We start from the raw sequence: 24,602 nt of genomic DNA on the forward strand, positions 1-24,602 counted from the left end.
AACCATCACGACTACATGCTGGATGGAAATTTTTCCAATTTTACCGCATAAAGTGGATTTTTCCAAAACGGATTTAAGTTTCTAAACGGTTTACTTTTCGACATCAGTTATATAATGGAAACGTTAAGCAACTAATTGCAAGAAATTCCCTTTATATTTGCTTAACATTATATTAAAGGATTTTAAATTAAAACTGAAAAAAAAAAGCTAATTCCCTTTCGGCCTCGCGATAAACTCACCCCGAAATTATTCCATTCCAACGCAAAATATGGTGTAAAAGTATGTTCAACCGATGAAGTACTACAGGGATTGCGTCGAAATTTTATTGTACCTGATGGGAATTAACATATTAACTCATTCGAATTTGTTTCTTATTACTTGGTCAGTTGTGAACACCTGTAATTGCCAAAAACGTTCAGCACTACAAAATAAAATGTTAAATGTTCATAAAAAAACCCTTACGGCATTTTAAAAAGCGCCACTATCGTAGTAACATAAACCTAATCCAAAATTTATTGAGAAATTCTGTGTGTGCATTACTAGTGACGAAAACCGTTCATGCTTTTGGTTTCTTCGGAAGGCTTTAGTGGTGGATACGAGATCATAAAGTTACTTGCCGCATCAGATACCGGCAGATAATCTGTTGAAATTGACGTCGTCTCGCAGAGGCCTACATCAAAGAAAACGATCTACAATCTTATCGTTCCTTTTTGTCTTCGGAAACAATTTAAATTTGCTTGAATCTATTCGGCGTACGAAAAATATTTCGTTATGTAGTTTCTGTGAAATGCGCTTCATCAATTTCCGTTATTCTGTTATACTTATTTTCGAAATATAAGAATATATTCGTTAGCAGTTTTTCCCCATCATTACTCCCACTTCTCTGTAACTGTCCTTACAAGCAAGAGCACAACGATTCCGTAATCTGGTGCTTACCTAGAGATTCACCGTGATAGCTGCTATAATCCTGTTATAAATCATCTCCCTATAGTATGGTCGTATGACTGAGCTATAGATGTATTGATCCAGATATCGGTGCCCCATTATTAATTATCCACTTTAAGTAGAGTTGTATGAGTACCTTAAAAGTCCGTACGACCGTACTTGTTGTAATTATTTACGTAGGTAGGTACACCAAGATTAATTATGGCTAATTGAAATTAACATACTTCGTGGTACATAAACTGTTTGAAATGAAAAAACCAGCAATAACATCGTCAAAACGGTCCGCCATATTTGCTTTGTTGCTTATTTAGAAGCGCCGTAAATTTAATTAAAAACAAATTGTATAAAATGGGTACATTACAAAAATAAAGAGAGATTTTCGAGAAGTAACATGTGTCCGTTAGTACCCTTTACCCGAACTACTATAAATTTAGTCTTTCTTCATTACGGTTTGTGCGGTGGTAGTTCATTCCTTTATCCAGATTGTCATAAATTAAGCCTACGTGAGGCGGCACTCTCGTGGCAATCACCCAAAAGAAGTTCAACCCTAAATTTATTCATGTGGTGCTTTGATGAGTAATTTGACGAAGTGTCCATGTAGTGGTAATATTATTGAATGTTTGGTTGGTCGGTAACAGTAATTTTTCTAATATTCCTCCCACTCTGATTAAATTAGATCCGCTTCTGTTTTCTTTACTGCCTCAAGTATATAAGCTTTTCATACTCTTTGGCTCCTAGTAGAAAGTTAAACGTAGGAAATATCGTAATTTTTTTCAAGAACAAAATGTTACTTCCGCAATTATGTCGACATAAAAAACTGTATATTGTATTCGAGATCGAGCGGGATTGCATACAGAAGTTTCTTATTACTGAAGGTAAAAGTTGCCTTACCATTTGCTGTTTGATCCGCTGATTTAAAGTTCGTTAAAAAAAATTCCCGTCAAACTTAAAAAAATTAAAAATCTATGACAAAAGGTTTAACATATTCAGCGGTAAGAAAGAAACCTAACTTTGCTCTAAATTAATTAGGGGAGAAAATATTTCGACATAAAGAAATTAGCATTGAAATTCCTATAGTGCGTAAACCGTTTCTATACCCTGTATACGTGGTAATTATACGTTAAAAAAGTATGCAGTACCGTACCGGTTTCCCAAAAACAATAATGGCGTAACTTTTCTTCAGGAAAGTGTCTCCGAAAATTCGTTATTACTTTTTAGGTAAGTTCTTCATATACGATATCTTCATAATCTTAGGCAAGAAATACAGCCAAGCAGAAACTATGCAACCGATCCTTAACCATTTGTGCCCCTTCTATTCAGTGACACGTGAAGCATCGCGTGGGCTGGATCTCGTTCATCGTAGCTTCAGGATACGTTAAATTTCAGAAAACCATAAACGTCAAAATGCTGAATATCATAAATCAATTACTTGGTTTTCATAATTTTGCGGTGTCCGTCCGTCTGTCGGTTAGCACGATATCTCGAAAACGCATGGACCGACTCGATGAAATTTGGCAGGTGGATTCTTATCAAATTTGTAGATCGGAGTTTGTGAATTGTGTTTTACATTACCTATTTAAATGTGTTCTCATGATTTAAATATAATATCCTCCCTCATAATCCGATTTATGCCTAAAACGAGAACCGCAAGACGTACCTATATTGAGATGTGTTACTTTTGCAACATTTATGTTATATGGTAGCAATTTTGTAGTTGATGGTTATGAAGTTTCGAGCAGTAACGAAACGTTCATTCAGCAGCTTAGTTTATACCTTATAAGCAACGGGTAGCGTAATACATCACAAAAAATGAATGTACCTAAAGGAGATTATCCATCTTCCGTTTTCACCTTCGCATAGGAGGTCTTATATTTCAATTTTTAAATGATTTATTTTTGTGAGGGAGGCGGTTTCGAGGTTGCAAACTGAAGCTTACGAACCTTAATGACTTATCGATCGCGATATTTTAATAAAACATAGGTACCTCGCCATATTTTATTGACAAAATAATATTGGAGCGTTTCCTTGTACATTTGCAGTGGTTACGCCCGAAAATTTAATTACAAGGCTTATGAGCTACACAGTAATTATTTCACGGTGACTTCTCTGAAATATGGACGAATGGATATTTCCATTTATAAGAAATATTTACATATTTACAATAAATACAGAAAGAACTGATGGATAGTCAATAAATGCATTCAATATTTATGGTTTGCTACCACCCAAATTGGAAAATATTAGACTTACGGAGTGTATAGGCCCACAAATTATCCACGAACTAATGATTGCCGTATATGATGAGAGTTCTGGTCAAAACAAAACATTGGAATTGAGCCTCTTTTGCAAGAAGACGATAAAGATAATTGATAAGATGGTGTTGACAGATCGAAGAATGAAAGTTATTTGCGAGGGAAATGCAACAATTTTAAAAATTTTAATTTGAAGAGGAACAAAATGTCCGCCGCCAAACTTGTCATCAGGCAAAATTGTTTATGTATCTAGATATCGATATTTCAAAAATTATCATTGGCAATGAAACATGGGTGTTTTCGCTAGGACCTTCCAACGAAACAAAAATTAATGCAGTGGATGCATAACGAATTCCTACCTCTAGGAAAAGGGGAGACGCAATGTTCAGACTGCCGGCAGCGGTTTTCTGGAATTGTGTAGGAATTTTGTTGATAGAGTACATGAAAAAGGCACTACAATTACAACCAGAGTGGGACTGGGTCAAGCATACCGTTAGTCTACTGAACCAGTTTAAACCATTGACCCAATTTAATCCGGCGACCCAATTTAAATGTTAAGTCTGGTACAATTTATTACCTAGGAGTCAAATTCAGTCCAATGGAAACAATAAGAAATAATTAGTTCTTGTCTGATGTCAAACACAGTGTATACATAGACAATAGAGATAGTTTTTCTCCTGCTCCTCACAAACTACACAATGATGTATTTATATGGACATTGAAACATTAGGAATCTTGAGGGCGTAGGCGCGCTATATCTTTTCTTGTAGGTAACCTTGATAGCAAATGGTAAGCCTATGGAAAGTTTTTGGCGTCAGTGTCGCAGATATGGCAACTTTAAACAGTCTCATTTATTTCATAATCTGTACACTTGAACCGAGGTCATTTAGTCAAACTGGGTTATTGGATCAAACTAGGCTACTGGCTACTTGGTCACTGGGTCGAACTGGGTCACTGGGTGAAATTGGGTCAAACTGGGTCACTGTGATAATCTGAGCAACTGAAGAGAGTACGAAGTGACCAGTGACCCAGTTTAACCCAGTTAGTCCAATTGAACCAGTGACCCTGTGACCCAGTCCAACTCTGCTTAAAGCTACCATTTGAGAGAAAATACCTCATTTTGCCGATACGGTGAGACTCAAAAAGTTAGAAATGAGTGCGGTGTCCAGAAATTAACACATCGACCCTATTGTTCAGATTTAGCACCCTGCGACTACTTTCTTTTCCCTAAGCTCGAAAAACGCCTACGAGGACAAACATTTACTTCTGGCGATGACCTGAAACTCGATGTTAGTGACTATTCTAAGAGCAACCAAAAGAATTTTTTTAGGTAAGTATCTTTTCATTGCGGAAACGGTGGAGTAAGTGTGCAGGTTGAAGTATAATGTGGAAAAAATAAATGTCGTCTTTCTTCAAATTCCTCTTCCTTCATATCTGGTGAAACCGTACTTCCTCGTTTACCACTGTGATTTGTTTGCTCAGTAATCACTAGCTTAGGAACACACTCCAATCCATGATTTTGCAATAAACATATCCATTCCATAGATTTTAGTTCTCCTACGGAAATATCCCCTTTCCGATGACAAATCTATTGAGGATACATTAATAGTCATTTACATAAAAGTTAGGAAAATGACACATTACTGGCCAGGAAATATTATTATTATCATTATTATTATTACACAATTCATAACATAATTATCAGTGTGCAAGGCCCCTCTGGGGCCGAGTACTTTAATTTTCGAGTATTTTAATATTTTGATATAAAATTTCAATCTTTATATTGACCTTTTGTCAGTGATGACTGGAGTCATTATAGACATTGGGAAATGTCACAAATGCGGCCGGTAAAGTGACGATGCGGCCGGTAAAGTAACAGGTGCGGCTCGTAAAGTGACAAGCGGCAGGAAACGTAGTCTGCTCTGCCTCTGTCATGGAAACTAAAATTTCCTAACAGAAAGTACGCATCATAATGAAGGTTTCAGGACGTTTTTGGGTAAAACATTTAAAACGAAAACTGCAGAAACTAACTCCCTCAGTCAGATTGTCAAAAATAATGTATGGTCACTCAATACAATTTCAATACCTTCGAATGTTAGGGAAAATGGTACTTCTCTGTCCAAACGGGTTGCAGCAAATGTATCATATGGTGATTTATTTATTTATTTATTTATTGTCCCTCTCTTATTCTGGACCCTCAACAGGATTTCCCCAATTACAGAATGACTCTCATAATGCTTTTTAGAGGTGCCTCTGCAGAAGGTCTTCTCTGTTCTATACTATTACTCCGGTATTTGTCTCACGATTTAGGAAAACTGCAGAAAAACCTAATTCGGAGTAGCCGGCAGAATGTTCGAAACTGTATCTAAAGGAAATTCCCATCTCACATACACTATTCTGAGTTGTTAAACTCTGACGTCAAACTTGATCCTCTCTCTACGAGCATATGAAACATTTTCTGTAAATTTGCTGTTTAATTTGACGTAATTGATGAATGAAGGTATTATGACAACCCGACACCGAAAGATCAGAAACTAGAGCTTTATTGCTTGTATGTCATTAAATACGACGCGACGGCACACTTGAAAATGTAATAAGATAGAGTGAAGCAGGTACCTTCTTTTATGAGGTACGGGGATCCGTAGCTGAGCAAACTGAGCCGTATAAGTACATAGAATATTGAATGTCGCAGGTTCGTTGTGTTTCTAATTGTGTCATAAAAAGGTTTGGTTATAATGCGAGTTCAAAGGATCTTTACCTAAACCTAGTATTTTTCATTTGAGTGAGCCCTTCTCTTTAAAAAATAATTAATGGAGGAAAGTCTGAGTAGGTAGTTTAATTTAGGTAGCTATATAGAAATTTATTCACCACATTTTCCTGTTACCTCCTTATCTTGAGCTTCTTGAACTGCAAACAACTTGATCAAACAGTCGTCTAATTAAGAGAATATGGAGAGTGTACATACTAGGTACCTACTTATTGCAGCCTCGAGTAAAACATTAATCTAAATGCAAATGTGTTATGGATATCGTATAATATATAATACAAGTACATGACGTTATTATCTTTGTTTTATTTTCCTATTTGACATTTATTAACAAGCGACCCAGAGCTCGTTCATGAGGGAGTAACTAATTACATTTTCGTCATTTAGACTTTCTGCCCATCCGTTTGTGTTGCAATGCAATTTCTGACTATTTTCTACTATAGACGTGTCCTCTATTAAAACTGTAGTTCGAGCCAGGAAGTGCTATGGAAGATTAAAAGTACCGAATCTAATTTACTTGTATATAAACCTTTTGGTCTACTGTTAATCCGCTTTTTGGATTTGGCGTCCATTAATGTAATGGAATTCGTGAAAGTTAAAGATTTACTGCTAACTTAACGAAACAGTCAAGTATATAATAACCTCGATCAAAGGTTATGAACTAGAACCCAATTTCGTAAGAAAATTCAAAGGGCTATAACTTTTGATCTTGTAGCCCAATCTTGGAACTGTTTGAAATTATGGATTCTACAGGCCACATTCTATAAGAAAATGTTTTTTCCCTGTCGATCTGAGACAATTTTTTTTTCGGGCCTCAAAAAAAGGCCTTCCTTTTTTACCAAAAATCGACTGCACCAAAATTTCTCGGGAAAAAACTTTTTCTTATTAATTTGGGTGCGAATCCAAAACTATTCGTACTTTTTCGATTAGACGTCTCAATCAAAAGTTATGGGCAAAAAACCAATTTTGCCAAAAAATTCAAAGGGCTGTAACTTTTGATCTAGTACCCCGATCTTGGAACTGTTTGAAATTATGGATTCTTCAGGCCACATTCTATAAGAAAATATTTTTTTCCGGTCGATCTGATACAATTTTTTTTTCGGGGCAAAAAAAAGGCAGTGTACAACCTTCCTTTTTTACCAAAAATCGACTCCACCAAAATTTCTCGGGAAAAAACGTTTTCTTATTAATTTTGGTGCGTAGAATCCAAAACGTTTCGTACTTTTTCGATTAGACGTCTCAATCGAAAGTTATGGGCAAAAAACCAATTTCGACAAAAAATTCAAAGGGCTGTAACTTTTGATCTAGTATCCCGATCTTGGAACTGTTTAAAATTATGGATTCTACAGGCCACATTCTACAATAATTTTGTTTTTGTTTTTCTTTGCACAAAGATATTTAACCGGCCACATAATAATAAAAAAGAACGGAAACGTTTGGGTGATTCCTTCGGTTATTTTTGTAAATGTTTTTCCACGTTTAGTGCTTTAACCTATTATCCCAGCCCTTACCGATATCTACAGAAATTTATTTGGACTTGGGTGGACACCCGGAATTACTTTTGTGAAAAATATTCATGCATTTCACTTACATTTGTTGGAAATTTAATCTAAGGTGCCTTTGTGAGGCTGGCATTCACAGTAATATTTATAGAGGTCGCTATTTTAGATGGCATTTTTATGTTAAAGCCGTTAATCCGCCATCGTTTGACAAATAGAAAGGATTGTAATTTTCAACGAGGCAAGGCGGATCAGCAGACTGGCTTTTATATAAATGTTAGGTAACATGTAATTCCTAAAGCTCACTAATTAGAGGTCCGCTTGTAAAATTATCTTATAGTGAGTTAAGCAGCACATAAATACATCTGAATACTTTGCGTTGCTGTCATTTAGATACTTACCTTGCACTAGAGTTTACCACAAAAAGCTTATTTAGAAGATTGGACTAATTTCATCCAGAGGGTATTTTATGGGAGGGCATTTAGGTAGGTGCAAAGAGAGTTTTGCTAGCACTGCGCTTTTACTTATGGATTGTTGTTTATCTTTGTATACAAGAACATATCATTATTGCGTTTTACATTCTACCTACCTACATATCAAACACCTACTTATACGTGGGTGGGTTCTTTTGTGATGATTTGAGGATTTCGGAAACAAGTGGAGAGAAAAACGATTTAATAGGGAAAGTAAGTTTAATGAAGAAAATCGAAAATTCACTAACCATAAACATGAAAAAGACCGTCTAGGTACCGTTGAAAAGGTAGCGGCGGATTTAAAAAATGTTACTACCTGAAGTCACTTGGAATGGTAGCAGAGTTAGAAAACGCCTTTGCTATCTATATTTTGATGCTGGTCACAATGTAGAGAGCTGTAGTGAAGACAAATGTGGAAAGGACGAATGTAAAGGGAGACATCATATAGTTGATGAAAATTGGAAAGTTTTGATGCAGGAATTAAAAAAGGCAACAATAATCAGAATGCCTTGGTGTTATGGAAAGGATTTTTGGAGATCAAACAGAGTTAAACTGCGTGTCTCAATATGGTGTCGTGTATAACGAAATATACTATGAAATGCTGTTTTCTGCAAAGAATGTTTGTTCAAGTTTACTTCTTCTGTTTATAGTGTGTTCTGGGGGCATCATTTGTAATAAAAATGATAAATTTCATATTACCCTGCGCTCTACGGTGGGTAAGTAACAAATCAATTATATCATTAAATATAAAATTTTAACAAAAAAATACTGTCACAATTTAGAATAATTTCGATATTTATCTCATTTATGGATTTGCAGTTGTAACAGGCGTTACAATAATTAGTTCTTCTCCATGGTTAATCTTAATTTCTTTCCTCGAAATCCGCTTAGCGGGCAATTTAACTAGACGAATGTACAACGCGCTTTGCGAAAATGATTAGCGGTTCGGTACTGTGTAACATCGCTTAACAAATGCTGCTTCCCACTATTTTCACTCATATTTATAGGTGTAAAATCTGACCCAATAAACAATGAATACTAACTCCGCGCAATCATAAGCTTCTTGTCATTCAACATTCGGTTACTACAGACGTATTTAACTGGTTCTTCTCGCCTTTATTTTAATTACAGTGATCCGCTTCATTAACTCATCCCGAATATACACGTAAAGACGTACAAATATTAATTTACACTATTTACATATAAAAGAAAATGACATTTCTAACATTGCTACTTTCCTTTTAGCTTCCTTGCGGTTAAATAAAAAAACAAATTTGCGTTATGAATAAATTAAATTCCCTTTCAATGCCAAAACACACATTCGGAAAACACAAATTTATGATTGCGTATCTATTTTCAAATTATGCATTTTTACTAAACTGTACAAACGAAAGCAACTCCGAAACTATGCTTACAAATGTAACATTTCATTTTTTATTTAAATGTAAGTATCTATTTAATGTATTTAAATTACACAATAATTCGTAGAGACTTTCATTTTACTGCTAGCAGTTATTTTTAAGAAAAAGTTAATCGCCCGTGAACTCAAATTTGTATTTTCTTGTACAGAAGCAAATTGATTTAGGGTTGTTTTTGGAGTAAGGACGATATTCGTTTAAGGTTGATTTGTGTAGTTGCTTTATTACATAAAATAATACACCCACCTACTCGGGTAGTACTTCAACCCTCTCATTAATGAAATGTTCTAATTAAAAGGTTATTCCACTGTTACGCATAGGAAAATTAGCACTATGAAAGTTTTCCATACTAAAAATGGTTATTCAAGTTGACTTTTCATAAGTATTTATGTTTTTAATTGAATATCAAGACTCGAGCATCGAATTTGGATTATTTTATGAAACTTTTAGTAGTGTAGTTTTAATCCAGTTAAATTGTATTTTTACCAGGAAAGTTGTGGGGTAGTTTTGATTTCTTTGATCCTATATGTTTTTTTGGGTGCTGAATCCGAATCTGAGGTTTGGCAACAAAATTTCATGACGCAACATTGAAAAAAATACAAAAGAAGTTGAAAAAGATATTTTTTTGGCAGTTTTGTGCTTACAACTTGAAAACTATCACCTTTTCGAAAATAACCTTCCTATTCAAAATTAAAGTACATAAAATTTCCTACAGATTCCACTATTTAGTTTTTTTTCCTCGATAAACCGTTCGGGCTCAAGCGCCAGTTGAAAATTGGCGTATTTCGGCTGTCTCCACAAAACATAGTTTTTTCGCACTAAAACCCTAAATTAATATTAAGCGTTGTCAATAAGTGAATTCCTTGCATTTACCTACTATTATATGAATTTTTTATGTAAGGGTGGTTTTTTCTCATTTTCATAACGTTCAAGGTGTTTATTGTAGTCCAGAATGGTATGAAAAGTTAATTTCTAACGAACAACAGTATATCATATTATTATATTATTTATAATACTTATATTGTGCTATCTAAAATTATTCCCACTCTCTTCCGAACCAGATAAAGAAATCACCTCGGAAATCACAAAACCCTACCGTAGCATGTTTGGATAATTATTGTTGAATTTGGGAAAGTGGCGCTGTGGTCATTATTAATTAAAAAAATTCAAATGGCAAAAGGGGTAAATTGATTTCCTATTCAACGGCATTATCCCTCTTGCTCCAGTGTTCTGAAGAATCACGTACCTACTCCTCGGAGTGGGGTAACGCAGTTACCCCAGCTTAAATTTCTCTGCTATCAACTGAACCCGATTTATTTCTTTTTTGTTTACATGTTAACCAGCGACAAAAAGCGAGTTCATGATTTTGGACTGTCCGTCCGTCCATCTGTGTAACTTTGTGAGGGTGTGTATGTATGTGTATGGGAGAAGGGTCTCGAGACTGCAAACGTAGGTCAAAGAGTAACGTACTCTTTGCGTAGGTACACTGTGACGTAATGGGCCTTGGCTCATCTGTGAAGGAGTGGGAGAGTTTTATACCAGACGGAACTGTTATAAAATCTTTTGAGGAGACCGGTAGACAATGAAAAGTACGGATTTATATTGGCACAGAATAATAATAAAACAATAATAAAAGATGAGTATTTGCGGATACAGCCGAAATACGCCAATTTTCAACTGGCACTCGAGCCCGAACGGTTCATCCAGGAAAAAACTAAATAGTGGGGTCTGTAGGAAATTTTATGTACTTTCATTTTAAATAGAAAGGTTATTTTCGAATAGTTGTAACCACAAAACTGCCAAAAAAATATCTTTTTCAACTTCTTTTGTATTTTTTTCAATGTTGCGTCATGAAATTTTGTTGGCAAACCTCAGATTCGGATTCAGCACCCAAAAAAAACATATAGAATCAAAGAAATCAAAACTACCCCACAACTTTCCCGCTAGATGCCCGTTTGAGCACACATGGCCTGTATTATTTTAGGTACAATACTTCATTTGAATTACCTTTTCAAAAATTTCAATCTAAGGTGTTGATTAGGTAATGGTTCACCACTCACGTAAAACTATATGGCTTCATCTAAGGTATTATATATCAGGCGGCATTTGGTTATAATGAGACTTTGGAAACAGGAGTTCTAATCTACCCTTCCGATTTCCAATATTATGCTACACTGAATGATTTTCACAAAATTTGAATAAGCGACTAGGTTTACGTAATGAGTGCTCTCGTAACCTGACTTGAATCTTAAACGTGAAAAGCTCTAAAGTTGCACTTAAATATGCAATGTGGGTCATGGTGTTTTCCTCTCACGATTTGCATAAAAAGACAGTTAGTGTAACGTTATTCTTTGCTGGTAGTGTGACAACACTTAAAAAAGTATTTACACAACACTTAGAAACTCGAAGTACGGTAGTTTTGTATTTTCTTTGTCGAACTTGCGAAGTTAAAGAACAAAACTAGAAGTAGATAAACAAACTTCATAACATTTTCCCATGAGAATTTTGTCTTATGTTTTTTACAGCCGGCCTTTTCCAAATCTAATGAGAATTTATTTTGATTTGCAGGTTTACTGTCATGGGATTCCAGCAGCTGCCACGTGGACCTAGAAAAGGAACTAGCAATTATAAGTGAACAAGCACCTGAAGGTGAAGATGCTAGATATGGTAAGAAACTCTCCGATGAATATTAGATTTCTGGGCACTATGCCATGAATTCGGCTTTACTTCTAAAATCGCCGACTATTGAATAATTTGGTGGATCACAGGAGCTTAATTACACTTAAATACTTTGTTTCAGGGGAGCGTCTAATACAATTTGCGTCCGAAAACTTAGTTACCGAAGTTTTAATTCATCCGGCAATTAGTACATTGTCCCAATGCATGAAAAATTTATTAAGCAGTTTTACGCGACATCGACACATCATTCACGCGGGTTACACTTTCGCAGGAAATGGATCGTGGATTTTACAAGTAGGCTGGCACTTGTGCTTTATGTCCGACTCATCTTTGTGCTTTTAGGACGGAACGTTGTCGCTAACGGATTTCTCGGAAGCTTTTCAGGAGATAGAGGTGCAACGTGTCCTCCGTGCGTATGACAATACTATATCCTTGGACGTTCATTGTTCGCCAGAGGGAGATTGGGGTCGTTTACCGAAAGAGTCCTTTACGAAAAATTGCAAAGTTAGAGTAAATCCCGATGACGTGCTTACGTCAGGTAGTCCAGCAATCGTAAACTTTCTAAATTATATTTCTCCGTTTCTCATCCCGACGGATATCGAAATGCTGCTGGAAAGTTCAGACGTTGTTGGAAATATACGATTTTCCCATCCTACGTTGTATGTGTTTCCCGGCGGACAAGGCGACGCGGCTCTTTTTGGTATAAATGGTTTTAATATGCTAGTCGATGGTGGATTTGGTAGGAAAGCGTGTTTTTGGGATTTTGTAAGGCATCTGGATCGATTAGATGCGGTACTGTTAACTAGACTGAATAATAGTAATGTGAATGGTATTAGTTCCGTACTTAGGAGAAAGCGTCATAATACCGTCTACCCGCATATTGGACACTTCTTTTGTAATATTCAGGTGAGTAAATAGTTCACTTGCAATTATTTCAACGATTTACGTTTAGGAAAGGAAAGCAATCCTGAGTCCAGACGGTGATAAGGACAAAGACCCTCTACTAATTAATTTATTCGAAGAAGGACAGGGAATATTGAACAACTTACGCCAACTAAATTTGCAACCACAACCTTGTTACCGCGAAGTGATGCCAATGAATCTATATCATAAAGTGGGACATGGTACTTTGGACATGTACATCCTAAGTCCATCTCGAGATTCAAAGGAAGTAAAAGAATTCCTGCAAAAATGGAATAACAATGATCACCGATTATTTTCTACTCAAAAGAATGGAAAAGAATTTGTCTTTCCAACATATAATCTCGTTTCCATATGCGCTCTGCTTGTATGGCAACCTGCTAATATCAGCGACAACATAACAAGAATATTATTCCCAGGCAGTAGTCCACAGCATAAGATATTTGAAGGACTAGACAAGCTGAAACAACTTGAATGTATTAAGTACCCATCATGTTCCGCCAAGACACTCACCTCCACGATAATTAAAACGAAACTTACTAAAACCGAAAGAATTGTACAAGACCAAAAAGAGTTCAAGCCTAAATCGATGCCAGACAGTAAGCCAAAAATAGAAAATAAAGTTGTTGACGAGGAACTTAAAAACGGACACACTAACGGCACGGCCCATCCCATAATTGAGAAGGCAATTAAAAAGTACGACTCCACCGAAAGCGACAAAAGTGGCCCCCAAATTATCGAAACCAAAAAGGACCTAGTAAACGGAAAGACTGTCGAAGAAAAGACGGATAAGCTAAAGACTAAATCGAAACCTGAATCCAAAGTTAAGGCAGAAATTAAACCATACAAAAGCGCGAGGTCCGTGGAGCGAAAAACTAAACCGCCCATACCTGCGGAAAAGAAAGCCTCGCCTACAACGCCCAAGAAAACGGTAGAAGCTAAAATGAACGGAGACGCTACCAAATTAAAACCGGCCCCGAAGACGTCGCCTAGCGCAACTCCCGCTAAAAGCGCAAAGGACGCGAACAACCGCAAGGTGGTCGAGTCAAAGATTAAGTCCGCCCCCAAACGAGAGCCTCCTAAACCCACCGATAAGAAAGAACCCAAACCGGAGCGTAAACCAATATCGCGCAGACCCAAGGGAACCTCCCCAGTCGGCAAATTACCCGAAAGCCCAATTAAGAAGATAACCGAGCTGCACAAACTCGAAACTCGAAAACCAAAACTAGAAAAGGAATGTACGACCGATTCTAGTACCGTTAGTACGCCATCGGCCGACGTTGAATCCACCATGAAGAAAGATCTATCCAAATTATCGCCCGAGGAAATAGAGCAATTGAAAGCGAAAGAATTGGCCGAGCTAAAAGAAGAGCAGGAGGTAGTCAAAGAGATCGAAGCAGTTTTTCGTAAAAGCGAAACCAAAGAACCTGGCGACACGGATATGCGAAAAGTTAAAAATATTTCCATTGACGAAAAGACTGAGGGCGAAGGGGAGGAGTACCTAATTATCGAGAAGGAAGAAATGGATCACGATTCGTTAGATGACAAGGATGCCAAGGAGAGTGAAACTCAGAAACACACGCGCGATAGTGAGGAATCTGAGAAGCAGCGGAAATTGAGTGACGTAAGAGAATCGGAGGATGTAAAAGAGAAACCGGCGGAAGACGAGGGAACTGCAGTAGTTCCAGAACCAGAAGTAGTGCCGATTACTCTCGCTAAAGAAGAGAAAGAACCTGCCAAGGCTATATCCAAAGAAGTATCTGTAACCAGTCCGGATGACAAAGTTGAAGAATCTAGTGGGAAGAAGATCACCGATCGAGAAATTGAAGAAGAAATTAAAGACATAAATATTCTAGAATCTCAACCTGATGAGAAGTTCTCAACGCCTATCGAGTCCGGCGCGACCACCGCGCCTACTTTACCCGAAGATGAAAGAATACCTCTGGATGAAATCAAAGAGGATAATGGAGACATGGGGATAGAAGAAAAATACGTGAAAGAAGACACAAAGGAAAAGGAAATGCCAGTTGCACAATTTCCACCGAAGGCCGTTGACAGCATAGCTAAAATTCCATCGGTGGTTGGCATTCGGCTTGATAAGCAGACGCCGATGCGGGATATAGTGAAAACACCAGACGAAGTTGCCGATTTGCCAGTCCACGAGGAAGTGGATATCGAAAACTACGAACAGTATCAAGCGCATCAAGCACAAACGCCGAAAGGTGAACTCAAACTACCACCGACAAAGGTAAAAACGGACGAAATAGTTATTCCCGATAACGAGCAAGTGAAAGTAGGGATTTCCGAGAAAGTGGACGAAGAAAAGCGTGATGGTCAGAAAACTCCGGTTGTTGAAGACAAGTTACCAGAAAAACCGGCCACTTCGGAAGAACCTCACATTCCGGCACTAGTCGAGCAAAAACAACCCGAAGCAGAAACGGTGAAGCTAGCACTAAGTCAAAGCAAAAGGGACAGCGTAGAGAAAGCCGATGTTGAAAAAATTGTAACATCAAAAGAAGGTGACGTAGATGAACACAAATTAGGCGAAGAGGAATTAAAGAAAATAGAAGCGGAAATAATTGATACCGACAAGCCAGTCACAAAAGATACTGAAAAAGGGAAAAATCTTCCTGAAGAGATGGTAATCAAGAAAGATACAGAAGTTGTTGAACCAAAGGAAGATGAATCGCCGTTTGAATCACGCAGAGTAGAAGTATCGATGGAGCGCACAGAAGTAAAGGTGGAAAAGATTAGCAGTGCAAAATCTGACAAACCATTTGCTAAGGAAGCTGTTGAGGAAGACGAAAAAGAGAAAGATACAACGGAAGACTTAAAAACGGACGTTGAGCAAGTAGAAGAAATACAAATGGCGGAAAAGATACAACTAGTAGAAGCACAAGAGCTAATAAATGAAGTCAAACACGATATTTTGGGATCCGAATTGCTTACCTCGATGGAGAAAGACATCAAAGAATCTGTTACTGGTGCATTCAAATGTGCTGAAGAAACCGTGGCCGCTGTATGTAAGGCGATGGAAGATGAAGTAGGACAGATCTTCGGCGTAGACGAACCTGAACCTCAAGTAAAGCAAAATGAAGAATTACATTCTCAAAAGGTAGGCGAAAGTGGGGAACGTAGAGACATGCCAGTGATGGCTGAATCGGAATCTGACAATAAAAAGGAAGCGATTTTACCAATTGAAACTACCGGTGAAGTTAAAGTAATTTCTGAAGTAGAAGAAATTGCGCATAAAATTCTAGAGGGCGGACATGATATTCTAAAAAAATTGGAATTGGCTGAAGAAAAGCTGATTGGGGAATTTTTGGGTTCAAAATCAGACGTGGAAACCAAAGATGACGAAATGAAGCAGGAAACAGTTGAAATAAAATTAGAAAACGAAAGGGATGAGCACATTGAAGCAGATGAAGAAGAAGGGGGAATTGATCGTGAGATTGTCATAAAAGCTGTTCGCGAAGATTCTTTAAAACTCAGTGAAATTGACAAAAAACTACAAGAATTAAAAGAATCTGCTGATTGTGATCCCAAACCTTTATCAAAAGAACCGTCATTAATCGTAGCGGAATTGGACATGGTGGATAAACTAGAGTTGGGTCGAAAATCTCCAAAAGAACGAGAACAGGACGTTGCTAAAATAGTGGCAAGCGTCGCGGAGGTTTTAAAATCGGACGCTCCGCTAGAAGAATTTGAGGGAAAAATTCCGTTGGACGTGGGAACATTCGGCACATTTGCACCATACGCCACAGAACTTAGAGAAACTCACATAACCACCCTTGAATCCCCAATACGTGATATAGTTGTCGAAAGTTTGGTGATGGACCCAATTGAGGAAGAGAAAGTTGTTCCTTCAGATCCAATCGCAATGTTTATTCACGAAGAAAAAAAGATCGCCGCGATTCACACAGATTATGACATTGTAAAGGAACCTTCTAGAGTTAGTTCGTTACTGAAAGATTCTAATGATCTGATGCAGGCTACATCTAAAATTATATCTGACATAAAACTAGCGACTAAAGTGGATGACTCAATTGAAGTTGAAGACGAAGGGATAGGCCATAAGAGCCCAATATCGGGAAAAACTAGTCCCGATATCAAGACAGCTGTAGAAAGTAAGCAACCTGTAGAGGAATTGCCGGTAGAAGCCATGAAACTGGAAAATCAATACCAAATTCCACCAACTGCTAGTGCTCAAGATGTAGCGAAGGAGGCGATATCAGAGAAAAAGCAGGAACCAGAAGAAATGCTAACGGAACTAAAAGAACAGATAATTGAAGAGAAAACAGTCAAAACTGAAGATAGAGGAACAGAAGAAAAGGTTCATGGTGAAGATGCAAAGGGATTGATTGTTGAACCCAGTGGTACTGCGACTGAAGTGATTCAAGAGGATATAAAGAGAAGTGCCGAAGAAAAAGAGCCTAAAGAACCTCATGAAAACGAAAAACAAGCTTTGAAAGAAGATCATGTGGCGGACAAATCAGTAGTAGCAGCTGACGAAAAGTCATCTGCAAAAGAAGATGAGAATAAAAAAGCCACTGAGCTAGTAAAGCTAACAGAATATGACAAAAGAGAAGAGCAAGAAAAGCCGGACCTAAAAAAAGAAATTGCGGGTGGCGACAAAGTTACAGTGATTGAAAAACTTGAAGAGAGCGTTAGCGAAGGGAAGCAAGCAGCAGAGAAAAAGGAAGAACATTTGGAGGTTGTCGATAAAGTAGCGGCAGAAATAAAAGGAATAAAAGAGGAGGATGTTGCTACAAAGGAAGAGCCAGTACCGGAAGAAAAACCAGTAACGGAAGATAAACCTGTGATAGAAGAAAAACTAGTAAATGAAGTTAAACACGTAATAGGCGATATAGAAATGGCGGCAAAAGATTTTACTGGTGTAATCGGTAAAAGTGTTGCAAAGATAGAATCAGCTGAAACTGTGATGCACACTGAGGACAAGGTTCATACAGGAGAGAAAGCTAGTGTAGCGGAAAAAATGGAAGAAGCAATCAATGCAACAATAGGTGCAGATCAAATTAGTATCGCAGAAAAAGAAACAAAAGGAGAAGATACACTAGCAGAAGTAGCAATAGAGGGAATCGAAATGCTAAATAAAGAAGTAGCAAATAGAGAGGGGCTAGTTGGGGAAAAAATAGGAGAATTTGAGTTAGAGCCAAGTGTGCACGAAAAACATGTATTGGAAGAAGAGAAGACCACTAAAGCGGAAGATATCCACAAAAGAGATATAGTCGAAGAGAAAGCAATACATGTAGAAACATCCAGTGTTAAATTAGAAGACGAGCATAAAGAAGGCACACTTAAAGAGAAGACCACTAAAGCGGAAGATCAGGAAGATATCCAAAAAAAAGATATAGTTGAAGAGAAAGTAGTACATGTGGAAACACCAAGTGTTAAATTAGAAGACGAGCATAAAGGAGGTACGCTTGAAGAGAAGATCACTAAACCGGAAGATCAGGAAGATATCCAGAAAAGAGATATAGTCGAAGAGAAAGTAATGCATGTTGAAACACCAAGTGTTAAATTAGCAGACGACCATAAAGGAGTCATGCTTGAAGAGAAGGCCGCTAAAGCGGAAGATCAGAAAGATATCCAGAAAAGAGATATAATCGAAGAGAAAGTAATACATGTAGAAACACCAAGTGTTAAATTAGAAGACGACCATAAAGGAGTCGTGCTTGAAGAGAAGACCACTAAAGCGAAAGATCAGAAAGAAATCCAGAAAAGAGATATAATCGAAGAGAAAGTAATGCATGTAGAAACGCCAAGTGTTAAATTAGAAGACGAGCGTAAAAGAGACGAGAAACCCACTAAATCGGAGGATCAGGGAGATATCCAGAGCAAGGTATCTGAGGATGTGGGCCAAGAGAAAGTAGTGCATGTGGAAGCGACAAGTATGGATGAAAAACCTGCACTTGAAGAGAAACCCGCTAAAGAAGAGAAAGTAAAGCATGTGGAAGCATCAAGTGTGGATGGAAACCTTGCACTAGAAGAAAAAGCCGCACTTGATGAGGGAGGTGTCCAGAGAAAAGCAGTTGAAGAAGAAATAGCAAAAGCAGAAATGATGGGAATGGTAAAGGAGAAAGCGGAGATAGAGAAACAAGACGAAAAAACAAAAGTGGAAGGGGACTTGACAGTGTTAGAGAAAGAAATTTGTGAAAAAACATTTACCGCTGATATACAGAAACCAACGAAAAGTGAAACCGAAGTGGTCGAAAGAAAAACATCTTTCTCTTCGAGTGCCGACATGCCAATTTCAGAAAGGTTATTAGAAGATCCACTAACAACAAAAGTGACGCACGCAGATATTCTTTCCGAACGCCTAGAATCACAGCCACCAGAACACGAAGACGTAATCTCAAGCAACGCTGAATTAGAAAAGGTCAAAATGTCAACAGACTCTGATGAAATTGTCTCCATGGAAAAAGTACCGCACGACGAAGTTATTTCCCAACACAAAGAGTCGGAAGATGCAGCACAACTGCCGGAATGCGCTGGTACCATAAAATCTGTAACCGAAGAATTGGATAAAGTTAAAGCGTCAGTTGCAGATAGCAAACCTTTAGCCGTAGAAGAAAAGCTTACGCCAAAAGTTGATGCTGTGGTTAGCTTAGAAACAAGTAGTAAAGATTTAGAGCCGGTGGTTGATGCGTTCATAAGCACTGAGTCGAAAAAGATTACTCCTCCATTTTCACCAGATTTAAAGTCTACCGAAACCGCACTACCTCATTCCGATATTATATCTTCCCCCCAATTTAAAGAAGAAAAAGCCGAAATTCTTCCTAAATCGCCGAGAACGTCTATATCGGACGCCAAACAAGAATCGGGTAAATCATCACCAATTCCGGTTGTTGAACACGCGCAAATTGATGACTCAGACAAATTAGAGATGAGCAAAGACACCGAAGTCATCGTAAAGGATCAACCAATCATTTCTAGGACTATATCGCCCGATATCAAATTGGACCGGCGAGATTCTACTACTAAAGAAAAAATTAGTCTAGAGCACGCCCATCCAAGCGAAGGAAAACCGGATAAGATGTCTTCAGATATAACCAAAAAGGAAGAAACGTCTCACGAGACACTTGAAAAGAAAGATACAGGCGATGAAAGAGTATCTCAAAAACTAGACCATGAAGATCTTCCTAAAGTTGACACTAGTGGCATTGGGTTCGTGGTTGATGAAAAAGAATGCAAACATGATACAGTTGTTCCCTCAGATGGATCATCGCCAGGTCTAGCAACCGATGTGTCGACTGAGGAAAAGCTGGAAGTTGTAAAGCCTCTTCAGGCTGAAATGACGGATAAAGATAAGGTGGAAGATAAATCCTTAGCCCACACTTCCCAAGAAGAGACCGAAATTATGTCAGAAAAAGGTGTTAAAGTGGAAAGTGTGCTACCAATTTCCTCCGAAGTGTCACTGACAAGTCAAGTTGCGGAAGCGAAACATGAAACGGAAGAAGTTGAAGATAAGGGGCTAACTGAACAAAGCACTAATGAAAAATCTCAAATAATTGGAGAAAAAACTAGTGATGTTTCTACAGAGATCGTTTTGAAAGAGAGCCCAGAGGAATGTGCCAAGTTAGTTAAATCCTCTGAAAACTTGCTCCAGGATTTAAAATCGGAAATCCCCGCCAAATTAGATGAACGACTCGCGGAAGACTCAAGTGATCGGCCAACTTTAGAAATGGAAGATTTTATAATAAAAGGAAAATCTCAAACCTCTTCGGGAAAAGTGTCTCCAGAAATTACAGTGAAGGAAGTCTTGGATGGAGATAAAGACAAATGTCCATCAGGATCTGGTAAATCATCTCCTGCCATAATGTTGGAAGGTAAAGAAGCGCTCGTTCCCGTAATCGATCAACGATCCGACGCCACTTATGAGACGAGCACTTCAGGAAGATCGTCGCCAGAAGTAGTAGAATTAACAAAAGACTTATTAGGTACAAAACAGTCACCTATAATTTCTCGCAAATCCACGCCTGAAATTATCGTAGATAATGAATTTGTAGTTTTGGATAGGCTATCTCCCGATGTAGATATTATTGAGACTGAAAAAATGGATGCGGAAAGTGGAGACAAAACGATACATATCACCGAATCTGTAAGTGAAGTACCAAAGAGTAGTGTTGACAGTAAAGATGCTACACAAGTACCTGGTGTTCCAGAAAAGGTACCGACTGAAGATAAGGAAGTAATTGTTTCTATATCGCAAAGCTCAGACTCCGCAGAACCGTCCTTAAGTATCGTTAGTGAAGCAAGCACCTCTGCCGAAACGAAAGTTGAGATCTTAGATGCAACTAAAGGCAAAGATGTTGAATTATCTTCAGGTAGAACGACACCACCCACTGCTCCGGTTAGTCCTATTTTGAAGGAGAAGTTGACCTATTCCCACGACAAGCCTGTGGAGAAGAAGGAAACGGAAGTGCCAGTTGCAAAAGGTGTAGATATCAGGAGTGCGACTCCTGCAAGTGATGACTGTGATATAAGCTCCGGGCAAGTCTCGCGAGTACTTACGACTGAAGAAGATGATTATAAACAAGTGTATAGTGACGACGAGGAAATTCCAGGATCGCCTTTAAGTGCAACGTCGCAAATTGCGCACTCGATTTCATCTCAGTACGACTTCGAAGACAGTGTGAGGGGAGCTGTTGCAATGGATCCAATGAGTACATCCTTCTACGGCGCACTTCCGGACGATCCCGTAGCAGAATCTGCTAGTGTAATACCGCACGGTAGCCCTAGTCATATTTACGAAATAACCACAGCTAAGTTTGCCAACATACATTTACAAGAAGAACTTCAAAAAGAGACAAAACCGGATCCAAAGGCAGACATAATGACAGCCAGCTTTATTGGTTCAGAACTCCCTTCGGATTCAAAGGAAGATCCAATTGCTTCTTGGGGAAAACCGCTAGGATTGCCCAGTCCGGCTCCCTTAAATGATAATAAGGGTACTCCAAAGAAAGAGAAAAAAGTTCTAACGAACGTGATGTTTAAAAATCGAATCAATGAAGACAAAAAGAGCAAGAAGGTGAATCCGGTTTATGTAGACTTAACTTACGTCCCCCATAATGGAAATTCGAATTATTCTTACGTAGATTTCTTCAAGCGAGTGCGAGCCCGATATTATGTATTTTCGGGGATTGAGCCTAGTAAAGAAGTTTATAGTGCGTTATTAGAAGCTAAACAAACCTGGGATGACAAAGATTTAGGTAATCCGTTGCGTAACCTTAACTTGCACTCACTCATTTCGTTACAGAGGTTACTATCATTCCAACGTACGACACGGACGTTTTAGGTTACTGGGTAGCAGAAAATGAAGATTTATTAGCCAAATATAAGATTGATCTCTCACCTTCCGCCAGTCGATGTACTATTAATCTTCAAGATCACGAGACCTCCTGCTCGGCTTATCGATTGGAATTCTCTTAAGATAGTTAAGTCCAAAGGAACTAATTTTTTTAATATTTTTTTTGCAATAATAAGGTATACATTTCTCCACATAAAAGGCATACCACCAACGTTAACGACTCACAACGAAGAGAATATACTGAAAATAGAGAGAACATAAAGATGCCAATGATTATTCCAAATCTTCCTTGGTATTTCCAAAGTGTTATCGTTCTCCACTTCCCTTTTAATCATTTTTAATTAATTCACTATTAGATTAGCGTCCTTAACAAATTGAAAATAAATAGATATTGAGACCTTGAATGGTAAAAAATTAGACTGTTTGGAAAAAATTATTTGGAGATTATTATTGATTCTTTTTCGAAGTGATCGATAAGAATCAATAAGGATCGTCACCCTTGTGATGCGTTACTATATAAGAAACTAAGTTAGTGTAGGTATTTCAATTAAATTAACAGCTAAAAACATCAACAGCTGTAAGTAGTCGAAAGAAATAGTTATATAGATACATTTCATTAACAAACATTGACAATCTAGAAATGTAAGGGGTGGGAACCTAAAATGTCTGAGATTTTTATAGTTAATGAAGTCGAGCTATGTAATTATTTCTTATGCTTTTCATGTAATAAAAAAGTATATCTGATGTGATACCCATTAGATCTGTCAACATCAATTATTTATTTGACACCGCTACTTTGACAATTTTAAGTTACTTCTGAAAGCAAAAAATGCCAAAGATTTTCGCTGTAGGTTTCTAATTTGCGCATTTAGCAATTGGGAGCATTCCTTTCAAATTTTCCTTTACGTTTTTCACCTATTTATAGTGATTGGATGCCAAAGCTTTTTAGAACGCAACTTTATTTAATACGTAAATATACAAGTAGGGTAAATATTAATGTTTACTGATACTGAAACTCACGTCCATTTTCGTATCCTTTGGGTTAAAGGCCTATTTATTATAAGATAAAGCAATTTTCAGTAGGACAAACTTTTTAAAAAATTACACTTAGTCGCCACGTGTTATCGAGTTCAACTACAAAATTAAATTACGTATTAATTTCACATTTCCTTAAAGGTCATTTAAGGCTTCATGTGAAGTAGTCTATTTCCATTGTAGTTGGATAACACCATTGAGGTATAGGGGGCCATTTTGAGAAGCATTATTTTAAATTTGAACTCGATAAAACTGGCGTTGTCTAGACATTGTGAGTCAGAAAAATTGAGCTTCGGATGCAAAAAATTATATGAACAATTTTTGTTATCTACGTGCGTAAGTTTGGTGCTATCAAAGATTGCCTTGAACAGAATTAATACAGAATGATCACATCTGGTGTGCAAGGTTAAAAATGAGATGTGGTAGGTGGTTCGCATAAATTTACAATGTGAAATAGACCACTGTTTCTAATTTTCATTTTGATACTTGTAGTAAATTACCGTACCCCAACTGGAGTAAGTACTTATATATTTTTTAGAAAAAAAATCATTCTCACAACGCACACTCTCTCGGAATTCACATTGTAGGTTTATTTAAAAGTCACTTTATATATTTACGTTGAAATTATTAAAATTGTAATGATTATGTGCAGGTTTGAATTTAAATTATCTATATAATAAATATTTATAGCTTCTAGTCATAAAAATACTGATCCTTTAGCTTTCAAATGTTGTCGACTAACATATATTCAATTGCAATTAATGTATGGGTATGTATGAGATAAATATGTAATACAAAAGTTTGTGTTTTAAATCATCTTTTTTTAAACACCCTTCCCATCCAACATCGATGATCTAAAAGACGTCATACGTACCAGAAGCAGCTCGTCAGGTAAGGCAATGCCAAAGTTACAACCTTCGGATTTTCATGTATCTAATGCAAGTAATTACTACAGTTCATTTGCATTAACAGTGCATTGTGATATTGTGATCCAAAATGACTGCGGACAGTTTAAATTTCCCGAAAAACTGAACATTTGTAAAGTTGGTGCCAAATTCAGTTATTTAAAAGCAGTGGTGGATCAAATTAATGTATCACTCCACAATAATCGTATTGTTTTACCCACCAGCTTGTTTAGATAATTTGCGAATTGATTCTTGAGGGTACGTTCCCTTACAGCTTGGACAACTTCCACTTACATGGTAGGTAGCATTTTTTCATTGAATTGTAGTTGAGGGCCCAAAACAAGAGAGGGTAATAATAATAATAAGCACAACCCAGT

The 24,602-nt window shown here is 37.4% G+C and overlaps 1 protein-coding gene across 1 annotated transcript in view; it reads left to right on the forward strand.

Annotated features, from left to right (window-relative positions):
• LOC116166832 (microtubule-associated protein futsch) overlaps window positions 1-23,386 on the forward strand; it is a 155,816-nt gene extending 132,430 nt beyond the window's left edge. Inside the window, exons 2-6 of the mRNA XM_031481988.1 lie at window positions 11,923-12,021; window positions 12,155-12,327; window positions 12,376-12,939; window positions 12,986-22,187; window positions 22,235-23,386. Coding sequence (XP_031337848.1) covers window positions 11,923-12,021; window positions 12,155-12,327; window positions 12,376-12,939; window positions 12,986-22,187; window positions 22,235-22,407 — 10,211 coding nt within the window. The 3' untranslated portion in view covers window positions 22,408-23,386. The remainder of the gene's footprint in view (window positions 1-11,922; window positions 12,022-12,154; window positions 12,328-12,375; window positions 12,940-12,985; window positions 22,188-22,234) is intronic.
• Window positions 23,387-24,602: the final 1,216 nt, after the last annotated feature.

Source organism: Photinus pyralis, unplaced genomic scaffold (genome assembly GCF_008802855.1).
Source record: "Photinus pyralis isolate 1611_PpyrPB1 unplaced genomic scaffold, Ppyr1.3 Ppyr1.4_LG3b, whole genome shotgun sequence".
NCBI lineage: Eukaryota > Metazoa > Arthropoda > Insecta > Coleoptera > Lampyridae > Photinus > Photinus pyralis.